Below are 12,244 nucleotides of genomic sequence, written 5' to 3' on the forward strand. Positions count from 1 at the left end.
TCAACTGTGGGACCTTATATAGACAGGTGTGTGCCTTTCCAAATCATGTCCAATCAATTGAATTTACCACAGGTGGACTCCAATCAAGTTGTAGAAACATCTCAAGGATGATCAATGGAAACATTGATCCGTTTTGAGTCTCATAGCAAAGTGTCTGAATACTTATAGAAATAAAGTATTTCAGTTTTTTATTTTTAATACATTTGCAAAACCTGTTTTTGCTTCGTCATTATGGGGTATTTTATGTAAATTGATGAGAAAAACATAATTTATACATTTTTGAAGAAGGCTGTAAGATGACAGCATTTTTTTTTAAAAGGAAGGGGTCAGAATACTTTCCGAATGCACTGTAAGTCAAAACTGTAATTTGGCCACTCAGGAACATTCAATGTTGTCTTGATAAGCAACTTCAGTGTATATTTGACCTTGTGTTTTAGGTTATGCTCCTTCTGAAAGGTGAACATTTCGCCCAGTGTCTGTTGAAAAGCATGCTAAACCAGGTTTTCCTCTAGGATTTTGCCTGTGCTTAGCTCTATTCTGTTTATTTTTACCCCCCCCCCCAAAAAAACCCCCCCAACAACAACCTAGTCCTTGCTGATGACAAGCATACCCATAACATGATGCAGCCACCACCATGCTTGAAAATATGAAGCGTGGTACTCAGTGATGTGCTGTGTTGGATTTTCCCCAAACATTTTTTGCCACATTTTTTACAGTTTTACTGTAGCACTTTATTGCAAACAGGATTGTTTTGGAATATTCTGTAAAGGCTTCCTTCTTTTCACTCTGTCATTTGTTAGTATTGTGGAGTAACTACAATGTTGTTGATCCATCCTCAGTTTTCTTCTATCACAGCTATTAAATTCTGTAACTGTTTTAAAGTAACCATTGGCCTCATAGTGAAATCCCTGGGCGGTTTCCTTCTTCTCTGGCAACTGAGTTTTATGAAGGACACCCGTATATGTGCAGTGACTGGGTGTATTGATACACCATCCAAAATGTAATTAATAAGTTCACCATGCTCAAAGTGGTATTCAGTGTATGTTTTTTTTGTTTTTTTGTGAGGCATTGGAAAACCTCCCTGGTCTTTGTGATTAAATCTGTGTTTGAAATTCACTGCTCTACTGAGGGACCATACAGATAATTGTATGTGTGGGGTACAGAGATTAGGTAGTCATTCAAAAATCATGTTAAACACACTATTATTGCACACAGAGTGAATCCATGCAACTTATTATGTAACTTGTTAATAAGCACATTTTTACTCCTGAACTTATTTAGTCTTGCCTTAACAAATGGGTTGAATACTTACTGACTCAAGTCATTTCAGCTTTTCATGTAAAAACACATAATTCCACTTTGACATTATGGGGTATTGTGTGTAGGCCAGTTACACAAAATCTAAATTTAATCAATTTTCAATTCAGGCTGTAACACAAGAAAATGTGGAAAAAGTCAAAGGGTATGAATACTTTCTGAAGGTACTGTAGATCCTCTGCCAGTGGGAGGAGACTAGCGCGATATTCTATCCAAGGCCAGGTAGAGGGGACAGCAGATCCCACAAAGAACGTCCAGGGTTTTTTAATGTGTTGTATGTGTGACGTGTGTGAGCATGGCGTGTGTGTGCGCCCCCTCTGAGAAAGAGCATTCCGACTGGGCTGGTGGTAATTTGTGTGTGTTTGCATGAGCGTGTGTTTGTGTGTGTCACTGAGACAGATGAAGTGCTCTGAGGTGCCTGTGTATCATGAATCAAGACCGGAGCAGCTAGTGGGTTGATTAACTACAGTGACTTAACGGCCCTCTGTCACTGCTGACTCTATTTATGTGAGTCTGAGCTGAGTTGGAAGGCGTTGTGTGTGTGTATATCTACAGTATCTCACACACACACACACACACACACACACACACACACACACACACACACACACACACACACACACACACACACACACACACACACACACACACACACACACACACACACCTGCTCATATCTGTGGTAATGAGAGCAGGCCGGGGAGAGAGCTCATGCCCACTCGATGTATGCGATCGTAGGGGGTGATTTAGAGGTGTCCCCCTTCCTTACACAAACATGGGGTGGAAAGCTGGATGGATCAATGCTGTGTATTTCCCTGGTTTTCAATTTCTCTTGTGGAGCGTAGCAGTTTCATCCTTCGATTTCCATTTCGGTTTGGAAGTGCCGAAAATCCTCCAAAGCAAACTTTAAGGGAAAATCCCACTGAAAGACTTGGTCGAATGCTTTGAGGCAGGGGGGTGGGAGGGGGGCGGGGGGCGGGGGGGGGGGGGGGGGGGCTAGGCTTCCTTTCCTGCTGAAGTAATGATAGCGAAGGCATGGGTTCAGGGCCTTTGCTGTTCTGCACTGATGGACAGCAGCTCAACACAGAGCAAGACTGTATCTCCCTTCTCCCAGACCTGTCTATTACAGTGGTGGTTGCCTGGTTGGATCTCTACAGTATGCTCTGTTGGCCCTCTTAGAATGTCGTGTATTTAGCCCATACAATCAGAATGGACAGCCCCATTTGCCGACACATTCTAGAGCCTCCTTGAGTTCTTTTCTCCGCCTAAGACAACTCTGCGTGCGAAATAAAGGAAGATGTGCAGAAAGGAGTCTTAGAAGAAGGCGTTAACAACATCCAATGTGTCACGTTCCTGACCTATTTTTATGTTATTTTGATTATGTTTAGTTGGTCAGGGCGTGAGTTGGGGTGGGCATTGTATGTTGTATGTGTTTGGTTAGTCTATGGGTGTTGTATGTGTATGGGATAGTGTTTGTTAGGTTGTCTAGTTATGTCTATGGCTGCCTAGATTGGGTCTCAATCAGAGACAGCTGTCATTCATTTGTCTCTGATTGGGAGCCATATTTAAGGTAGCCATAGGCAGTAGGCTTTTGTGGGTGTTTGTTTCCTGTCTCTGTGTTTGTTCTGCACCAGATAGGACTGTCTCGGTTTTCACGGTTTGTTATTTTGTTATTTGTTAAGTGTTCACGGTTATTGTTTAATTAAACATGTTGAGCACTGGCTACGCTGCATTTTGGTCCTCTCCTTCATCCCAAGAAGAAAACCGTTACAGAAACACCCACCAAACCCGGACCAAGCAGCGTAGCAACGGGGAGCAGCAGCGGCCCAGTACACAGGACTACTGGACACAGGAGGAATGGTCTTGGGAGATCATGGACGGAAAAGGACCCTGGGGAAGGGTTGGAGAGAATCGCCGCTCTCGGGAGAAGAAGGAGGCAGCGAAAGCGGAGAGGCGACGTTATGAGGAGGCAGCACGGAAGCAAGGCTGGAGGCCCGTGAGTAACACCCAAAAATTTCTTGGGGGGGGATAAAGGGGAGTGTGGCGAAGCCGGGTTGGATACCTGAGCCAACTCCCCGGGCTTGCCGTGGAGTAAGAGGGCGTCGTACTGGTCAGACACCGTGTTATGCGGTAAAGCGCACGGTGTCCCCAGTACGCGTGCTTAGCCCAGTGCGGGCTATTCCACCTTGCCGCACTGGGAGGGCTAGGTTGGGCATCGAGCCGAGTGCCATGAAGCCGGCCCAACGTATCTGGTCTCCAGTACGTCTCCTCGGGCCGGCGTACATGGCACCAGCCTTACAGGTGGTGTCCCCGGTTCGCCTGCATAGCCCAGTGCGGGCTATTCCACCTCGCCGCACTGGCAGGGCTACGGGGACCATTCAACCTGGTAAGGTTGGGGAGGCTCGGTGCTCAAGAGCACGTGTCCTCCTTCACGGTCCGGTATATCCGGCGCCACCTTCCCGCCCCAGCCTAGTACCACCAGTGCCGACACCACGCACCAGGCTTCCAGTGCATCTCCAGAGCCCAGTGCCTCCAGTTCCGGCACCACGCACCAAGCCTCCTGTGCGTCTCCAGAGCCCTGTACGCACTGTTCCTTCTCCCCGCACTCGCCCTAAGGTGCGTGCCCTCAGCCCGGTACCTCCAGTTCCGGTACCACGCACCAGGCCTAGAGTGCGCCACGAGAGTCCAGTGTGCCCTGTTGTTGTTCCCCGCACTAGCCTGAAGGTGCGTGTCCTTAGCCCGGTACCTCCAGTTCCGGTACCACGCACCAGGCCTACAGTGCGTCTCAGCCGGCCAGAGTCTGCCGTCTGCCCAGCGGCGCCTGAACTGCCCGTCTGCCCAGCGGCGCCTGAACTGCCCGTCTGCCCAGCGGCGCCTGAACTGCCCGTCTGCCCAGCGGCGCCTGAACTGCCCGTCTGCCCAGCGGCGCCTGAACTGCCCGTCTGCCCAGCGGCGCCTGAACTGCCCGTCTGCCCAACGCCGTCTGAACTGTCCGTCTGCCATGAGCCTGCAAAGCCGCCCGTCTGCCATGAGCCTGCATAGCCGCCCGTCTGCCATGAGCCTACAGAGCCGTCCGCCAGACAGGAGCCGCTAGAGCCGTCCGCCAGACAGGAGCCGCTAGAGCCTTCCGCCAGACCGGAGCCGCTAGAGCCTTCCGCCAGACCGGATCAGCCAGAGCCTTCCGCCAGACCGGATCAGCCAGAGCCTTCCGCCAGACCGGATCAGCCAGAGCCTTCCGCCAGACCGGATCAGCCAGAGCCTTCCGCCAGACCGGATCAGCCAGAGCCGTCAGCCAGCCATGACCAGCCAGAGCCGTCAGCCAGCCATGACCAGCCAGAGCCGTCAGCCAGCCATGACCAGCCAGAGCCGTCAGCCAGCCAGGATCCGCCAGCCAGCCAGGATCCGCCAGCCAGTCCGGAGCTGCCGTCCCTCAGCCCGGAGCTGCCGTCCCTCAGCCCGGAGCTGCCGTCCCTCAGCCCGGAGCTGCCGTCCCTCATCCCGGTGCTGCCCCTTATCCCGGTGCTGCCCCTTATCCCGATGCTGCCCCTTATCCCGATGCTGCCCCTTCAGTTAAGTGGGTTTAGTTGGAGGGTGGTCATTGGGTGGGGGATACGGAAGCGGGGAGTGACTATGGTGGTGTGGGGGCAGCGTCCAGAGCCGGAGCCACCACCGTGGACAGATGCCCACCCAGACCCTCCCCTAGACTTTTGGTGGTGCGTTCGGAGTAGGCACCTTGAGGGGGGGGTTATGTCACGTTCCTGACCTATTTTTATGTTATTTTGATTATGTTTAGTTGGTCAGGGCGTGAGTTGGGGTGGGCATTGTATGTTGTATGTGTTTGGTTAGTCTATGGGTGTTGTATGTGTATGGGATAGTGTTTGTTAGGTTGTCTAGTTATGTCTATGGCTGCCTAGATTGGGTCTCAATCAGAGACAGCTGTCATTCATTTGTCTCTGATTGGGAGCCATATTTAAGGTAGCCATAGGCAGTAGGCTTTTGTGGGTGTTTGTTTCCTGTCTCTGTGTTTGTTCTGCACCAGATAGGACTGTCTCGGTTTTCACGGTTTGTTATTTTGTTATTTGTTAAGTGTTCACGGTTATTGTTTAATTAAACATGTTGAGCACTGGCTACGCTGCATTTTGGTCCTCTCCTTCATCCCAAGAAGAAAACCGTTACACAATGGCTGTAGTCAATAGGGTGAGGCTGGTTAGTATACAGCTGGTGCGTTCAGGTCCACAAGGATCACTGTAAAATCCCTTGAACCAAAGGCTTGAGTGGGCCGTGTATAGGAGGGGAGAGTTGTATGGCGTCTACAGTGGTGTTCATACTCAGTATGCTGGCTGTGACTGCAGTGGCTGTTGTTACGAGGCCTTTCGTATACCCTCTACTGTTGCTCTCTAGCCTTGTCTCTAACCTTGCTTAGAGCGGACATGGTGCAACCTTTATTTTTGTGCCATCATCATGACCCGTGGTCCACCCAGTGAGCATAACCAACCGTTCTAACCAGGACCCCAAACTGAAGATGTGACTCGAAATGATTCTGCAATGGTGCACAATTTGGGTCCCGATCCATCACTTGGGAAACGATGTGTTAGTGTAACTTGAGTGTCTGACACCGTGGGGTCTCACCAATACCAGTCAACCCCTGCCTAGGGTTCCACAGACCACCATGACTCTGTTACATAAAGGACAGGGGGAGTCGCTTTTGAATGACACTTAAATGTGGAATGTGTTACAATACTTTATTCTCCGTGACGAAATACCTTTGTATCTTTACCCTCTCGATGGCAGGCCCACTCTGAAAGGGTTGCCGAAATACAAGTACAGTCAGCTCAGAGCAGCAGAAATTCATTGGACGTGACTGGAGTTACCCTGGTAAATGCAAAACCGTCTGAACACAGGATTTCCTGGTCGCCAGTTCTTAGCACAAATCACTTGATCTTTACGTAACTTGTCGATACACCCTTTGAATGCGAGACTGATTTTCATCATCCTATGGACATGTCCTCTAAACCATTTCAATTCAGAGCTGATTGTACAGTAGGCGAAGAGGCGACGCATTTTCAGGAATGGGAGAAAGATGGAATAAAACGTTATTGTCAGTTTGCACATGAACGCCTCCTACACCGCAAAGATACCAAACTCACATTCCATTTCTTTGAATACTCCATCCCCCTCGGCCATTCTTAGATGCTCTACTGTCAATGCTACTTCTGTCTTGTCTTTCTTTATTGACTGAGAGGGTTTGGGCTCGCAGCCAGGCTCTCTGCATGACTCCCTTTCTGCCAGAGGTTCATTCCTCATGTGGCTCAGGATTTCCAACATGGAGGATAGGTCAAAGGTCACCATGTCTGCTCACATTGAAAGTGATCTAGCAGCTTAACATGGCGTACCGCAAGGACTCCGTCCTCTTGCATAATACAATAGAAGAATGGAGACAAAATAAGCTTTTAATGTCTATGCAGCTCACTCTTTGGTGAGGGGATGCAACACGAGGTATAAATACAGGACAGGACACACGGAACACACGCAGTGTACGTGCTCATAGCTCATCGACCTACAGAATGTGTCGACCCGGGGAGAAGTGGAAGAGAGAGAGTGAGCGATTGACAGACAAATACTACTTTAACCATGCAGCGTGAATCTTAATGGTCTCTGTCTGTCTCCCTCTCTCTCTCTCTCTATCCCTCTCTCCCTCTCTCTCTCTCTCGCCTTCTCTTTCCATCTATCTATCTCCCCCTCTCCTTCTCTCACCCCCCCTCTCTCTCTTTCTCTCTCTCCCTCTCTCTCTCACCCCCCCTCTCTTTCTCTCTCTCTCTCACCCCCTCTTTCTCTTTCTCTCTCTCCCTCTCTTTCTCTCTCTCATCCCCCCCCCCCCCCCCTCTCTCTTTGCAGGTCCAGGATGGCGGTGGCTGTGCATGTAGCTGGTCGACAGGCTGTCCCGTCTCTGCTGCTGCTTCTGTGTGCTGGCCTGGGTGAGTGCTCTTATCTGTGCTCATCCTTCAGTCTGACATGCACACTGGTTTCAGCCCTCAGTTTCTGGGAAGCTGGTGGACAACACATCATCAACATGAGGTGCTGCTGGAAATCCCAGGCACATTTTCAGAAAATAGAAGCCGGAAAATGTTGGCCCAAGCTAACAAGTTTCGGATTTTTTTATTGTGTCGTTTGAATGTTGTAACTGAGAAACATGTTGTGGATGTTTGCAGGCAGGCTCTGTGGGACTGTACTTGAACTTTTCCAAACCCCGTTGATGGTACTTTAGTTGACCGTCTGTTCAATTACACTGCGTCATATTGTACTGTGCTGGAGCAACGAAGACAGCATGACTCTGTGTTGGAAGTCTATCTAAGCATGTGGTTAAAACCTATGATGTTAGAGGAACCACAAACGGACTGTGTCCCAATTGGCTTAGATACAGATGTAGGATCTTCATTTTACCCAGTTTGCTACAGCAGAAAAATAATAATTCAGCAACTGGAAATGTGAATTATTATGTGGATTATTTTTTGTAGGGGTTGATACATTTTTTGATACATCAAGTCTGACATTAATGTAAAAATTACAAACTTTAGAAGCCTTTTAGAACCTCTAATACACTACAGGTTTGCATTTCCTGCCATGCAGGAAAATTCTCAGCAACAAAATTAAGATCCTTTCCTCGTTTCGTCTCCTTCATGGTCTACATTATTTGAAAGAACTTAATGGGATTTGGCTCAAAAGCAGATACTGCAATGTACTTGAGTGTGAGAGAGAGTGTCTCTAAGTGTGTGTGTTTAGATATGTGCGTGAGTGCGTGCGTGAGTGCGTGCGTGAGTGCGTGCGTGCGTGCATGCTTGTGTGTCTGGTGCACGCGTGCATGTACGTGTGTGTTATGGCTCTCTGTTGCTCAGATGGACGAAGGGTCTCAGAGGCCACTCACAGGTTACGGTATATCACTATCCTACCTAACCTCCCCACACACACCACTACCTGGACACTATCCTCCGGCTGCTGTTGCCATGGATATCCCAGCTATTAGATGGATGGCTGGGCGATGGAAAGGCATGCATTTGCTGGGAGAGAATGCCTCGAGGTCTTTGACTCTGCTGGGCTTTGATGTGTGTGTGTGTATGATTGTATATCTATCACTTATTGACATGAAGCTGAGGAACCATCTGATTTGACTAGCCCGGCACAAGTGAAGACAGCTATGCAGTAGCAGAACAGACACGAATGAATAACGTGCTTCTCTCTCGTATCACTGTCAGGGCTCCTGTATGTCAGAGCTAGACTGCATGAACCTTGTCAACCATTAGTAATAGGCAGGGACAAGAATGAGACAAATGAGATGAACAATACATCCTTGAAGGACACTTCGTAGGCCTAATACTGGCAAGTTCTACACATGGTTTGCCCCTCTGACAAGCATACAATAGGAGAGCGGTTTCTGTTGATGACAGTAAAAGTCCTCCATGTCATCTCCACCCTTGTTTCCATTTTAAGAAGTCTCCCTCTTTTCTTAATTTTTTTCTGCTGTCAATTCCATATGTTTTTTCCATTCACAGTCATCTGTCTTCATCTCTCTGTCTGTCTCTCTCTCTCTCTCTCCACGTACCAAACAGTATTTGTGATTACTTCTGGTTTGGGGATAAAGCGGTATGATTTTTAGAATACTGACATGGGGATTCTCTCTAGGGGGGGTTCCCCTTGTGAAAACATTCCAATCTAAATGCAGATGGAAGATATCTACTGGGTTAGCCTTGTAGTGGGCCTTTACCGTTATTCCCATTTCCATGGTTACCCTGAGGCTGTATCTCACGGCATCTGGAGTGAGCGAACTACTGATGTCCACCTGCAGAGTGATGAACCCAGTCCTTTGTGCGGTAAACACCGTCCCGACACTTTTACATCCAATCAAATCACAGAGAGGGGAGGGGAGAGGGAGTGAGGCAAAGGAAAAGAGAGGAAAGGGGGACAGAGAGGTTAGTGGTAGAGAGGGGAGAGAATGAAAGAGGGGGAAAAGAAATGGAGGGATGGGGGGACAGAAAAAGAGAGAGAGAGAGGAGAAAGAGAGAGAGCGAGGGAAAGCAGGTGCATGAATGCAGATATGAATGTGATGAAATAAGCATACTGAAATTGGAATTAATTATCTGTCTACCCAGCCAAGTGTCAAGTGTGTGCGTGTGTGCGTGTGTGCGTGTGTGTGTGTGCATGCACGCGTGTGCCTTTGTGTGTGCGTGCGTGCGCGTCTGCAAATGTGTGTGTGTGTGTGTGTGTGTGTGTGTGTGTGTGTGTGTGTGACTCTACACAGTGCTGTTGTGTCACCTCTGCTGGAATGGAGTTTCACCGAGTTGGGTTCCGGAACATTCTTTGAGTGTTACGCTGATAATGAATCCCAGAGGTCTGGTTAAGTATCAGATGGCGCCCTGGAATCTCAGCTCCTCTCATTCCTCTTCTGCTCTCTCAATAGGTAATTGGCTTGGCTCTAATAGACCAAACTGACGGAACATGTCTCTGTCACACTAACCATTACTCCTGTCTGTCTTAGCTTACTTGAGGATCTTACATAGAAATAGAATTACCATTCAAGTCAATGATGGGTAGATCGGCCGCCATATTGAGGGAACGCATAGGAGTACATTTGATCTCTTCTTCCCTTTTTCCCTCATGACCCTGTCTCTTCTTCTTCCTCTCCGTAGGCGTGAGCGAGGCAGCCTCCATAGTGAACATGCGTAGAGTCATCCACCCTACCGTACAAGAGCCACTGGCCGGGTTCGCTCACCTCCCCTGCGTCTTCACCCACGAGCCCAGCCCCTCCAGCCAGCCTCCCCATATCCAGTGGACCCGAACCTGGGTGCCGGGTGGAGGAAAGGGGGGTCCCCTGGAGCAGATGGTTCTCTCAGCCAAAGGTAAAGAAAGTAACAATAGTCTTAAATTAAAGCTAATGATTCAAGGATAGTGTTTCAACCAACAGGATATTCATTTCAATCGACACTTAAACATGCCACATTTGGATTTTTTGTAATACACTATGAAATAAACATTCATTATGACCAAATGATGTAGAGTATACACTTATACACTCTTATTTTGTAACTCTTTGCCAAAGGTGACGTGGTGAAGGTGAATAAGGCTTTCGCTGGGCGGGTCAGGTTGCTTGGATACGCTGCCAACAACCTAAATGCTACCATGGAGATCTCAGGCCTCCGTAGCAACGACACAGGCACCTACCACTGCCAGGTTGTCGTGGGCGACAACTACGAGCGAGACGTATTGCCCCTTGTGGTCACGGGTGAGGAGTTTATACTGTAACTGACTGTATGCTGTTGTAATTGAAGTTTTCTCTCCGTTTTAATACAGTATATCTTTGTTTGCAACAATTACAAGAAGTACCTTCTTTTGAATTCTTTAATTAGTGTGTTTTGCGAATCACTTCTCATGTGGAGTAGAGTTCATCAATAGTGAAAAAGCTTACTTATTATATTTCTGAAGGCTGGACAAATCCATACGGTGGATAACCAAGCTCTTTGTCCTTTCAAATGATCATTAATGGCATCTTAGAAACCTCAGTGTGAAAATGTGACCTTTTACTTAATGACCATTGGTCCTTCCCATTGAGTGTTGGGACAAAGCCTCCTTTATCTTATTCAACACTAATTACATTGATTCATCATATCAATATCGCAATGACTTTCTCCGGTCGTACTTTTTCTCTGCTTCTGTTTGTGTTTTCATTACGGGTTCATATTAACGGGCTAATAGTCCGTGACACGGTAATTAGTATTAAGTGCATGGCTTGAATACCAATGACAAGTACCCTGTGACTGCTCTTCCATGGAATGCAGCTAAAAGAACACGGAGGATTTCCAATTGATCTGTTCAGAATGGGGACGGTGAACCTATGTGGTTTCCAACCAATGCACCTGTATAATCTGTCAAAGTAGGGCTATATCACGGACATCCGATATACTACTGCAGGTGCAGAGGAGGGAACAAAAGTGAGAAGAAACATCTTCTACATCCCGGTGTTAATATTAGCATAATCATTTAGTGTCTCACAATGGCACACGGAGAGTAACATTTCATTGGGTGACCTTCGCCACTGAATGAACATCCTAATGATCTAATTGGTTGTACAAGCTCCCATCTGTTTGTCTGAGACAAATACACACTTGGCATCACAACCCGAACCTGTGTGTGGCTGTGTCGTACGCTGCTCAAATTGAGTGCTTGTTTTTTTTGTTGTTGCTGTGAATACGTGTGCTGTATGTGTGTGTGTCCTTGCGGTGTTGATCAAGGAGGAAAATACAAGAGAGGGGGAGAGAGAACGAAAGAGAACGTGCCTGTCAGTCAGCTCACCTCCGTGTCTCTCCTCTCAGGTGTGGTGTTCCATTACCGGTCTCCTAGTGACCGTTACGCCCTCTCATTCGATGACGCCCAGCGGGCCTGTCAGGAGAACTCCGCCCTCATCGCCACGCCGACCCAGCTGTGGGCAGTGTTCTACAATGGCTATGCCAACTGTGCTGCCGGATGGCTCTCCGACCAGACTGTCCGGTGAGGACACACACACATACACACACACATACCCTCAGAGCTGACCCAGTCACCCCTGTCACATCCAAACACTCGCTTACAATACAACGAAGACCGCATACTGTTTGGAGGACAGGCATAGTTTGATATTTTGAACATCTGGTGCGAACACAGAGCCTAGTTTTCTGACTCTGATCCTATTAATATTATCTCCACAGCTACCCTATCCAGTCACCAGAGCGTGGTTGCTATGGACAACAGGAGTACTCGGCTGGTGTGAGGAATTATGGGAAGAGAGACCCTAATGAGCTGTTTGATGTCTACTGTTTTGCCGGGGAACTGGACGGTGAGACAGACACACGCGCACGCATGGTTGTACGCACGCACACACACACACACACAGGCACACACA

At 48.2% G+C, this 12,244-nt stretch overlaps 1 protein-coding gene across 1 annotated transcript in view; it reads left to right on the forward strand.

Annotated features, from left to right (window-relative positions):
* The window catches only part of LOC139559789 (neurocan core protein-like), a 68,121-nt gene that overhangs the window by 14,509 nt on the left and 41,368 nt on the right, over positions 1–12,244 (forward strand). Inside the window, exons 2-6 of the mRNA XM_071376144.1 lie at positions 7,213–7,292; positions 9,999–10,208; positions 10,409–10,591; positions 11,679–11,853; positions 12,051–12,178. Of these exons, the coding sequence (XP_071232245.1) occupies positions 7,220–7,292; positions 9,999–10,208; positions 10,409–10,591; positions 11,679–11,853; positions 12,051–12,178 (769 nt within the window). The 5' untranslated portion in view covers positions 7,213–7,219. The remainder of the gene's footprint in view (positions 1–7,212; positions 7,293–9,998; positions 10,209–10,408; positions 10,592–11,678; positions 11,854–12,050; positions 12,179–12,244) is intronic.

Source organism: Salvelinus alpinus, chromosome 30 (assembly GCF_045679555.1).
Source record: "Salvelinus alpinus chromosome 30, SLU_Salpinus.1, whole genome shotgun sequence".
Lineage (NCBI taxonomy): Eukaryota > Metazoa > Chordata > Actinopteri > Salmoniformes > Salmonidae > Salvelinus > Salvelinus alpinus.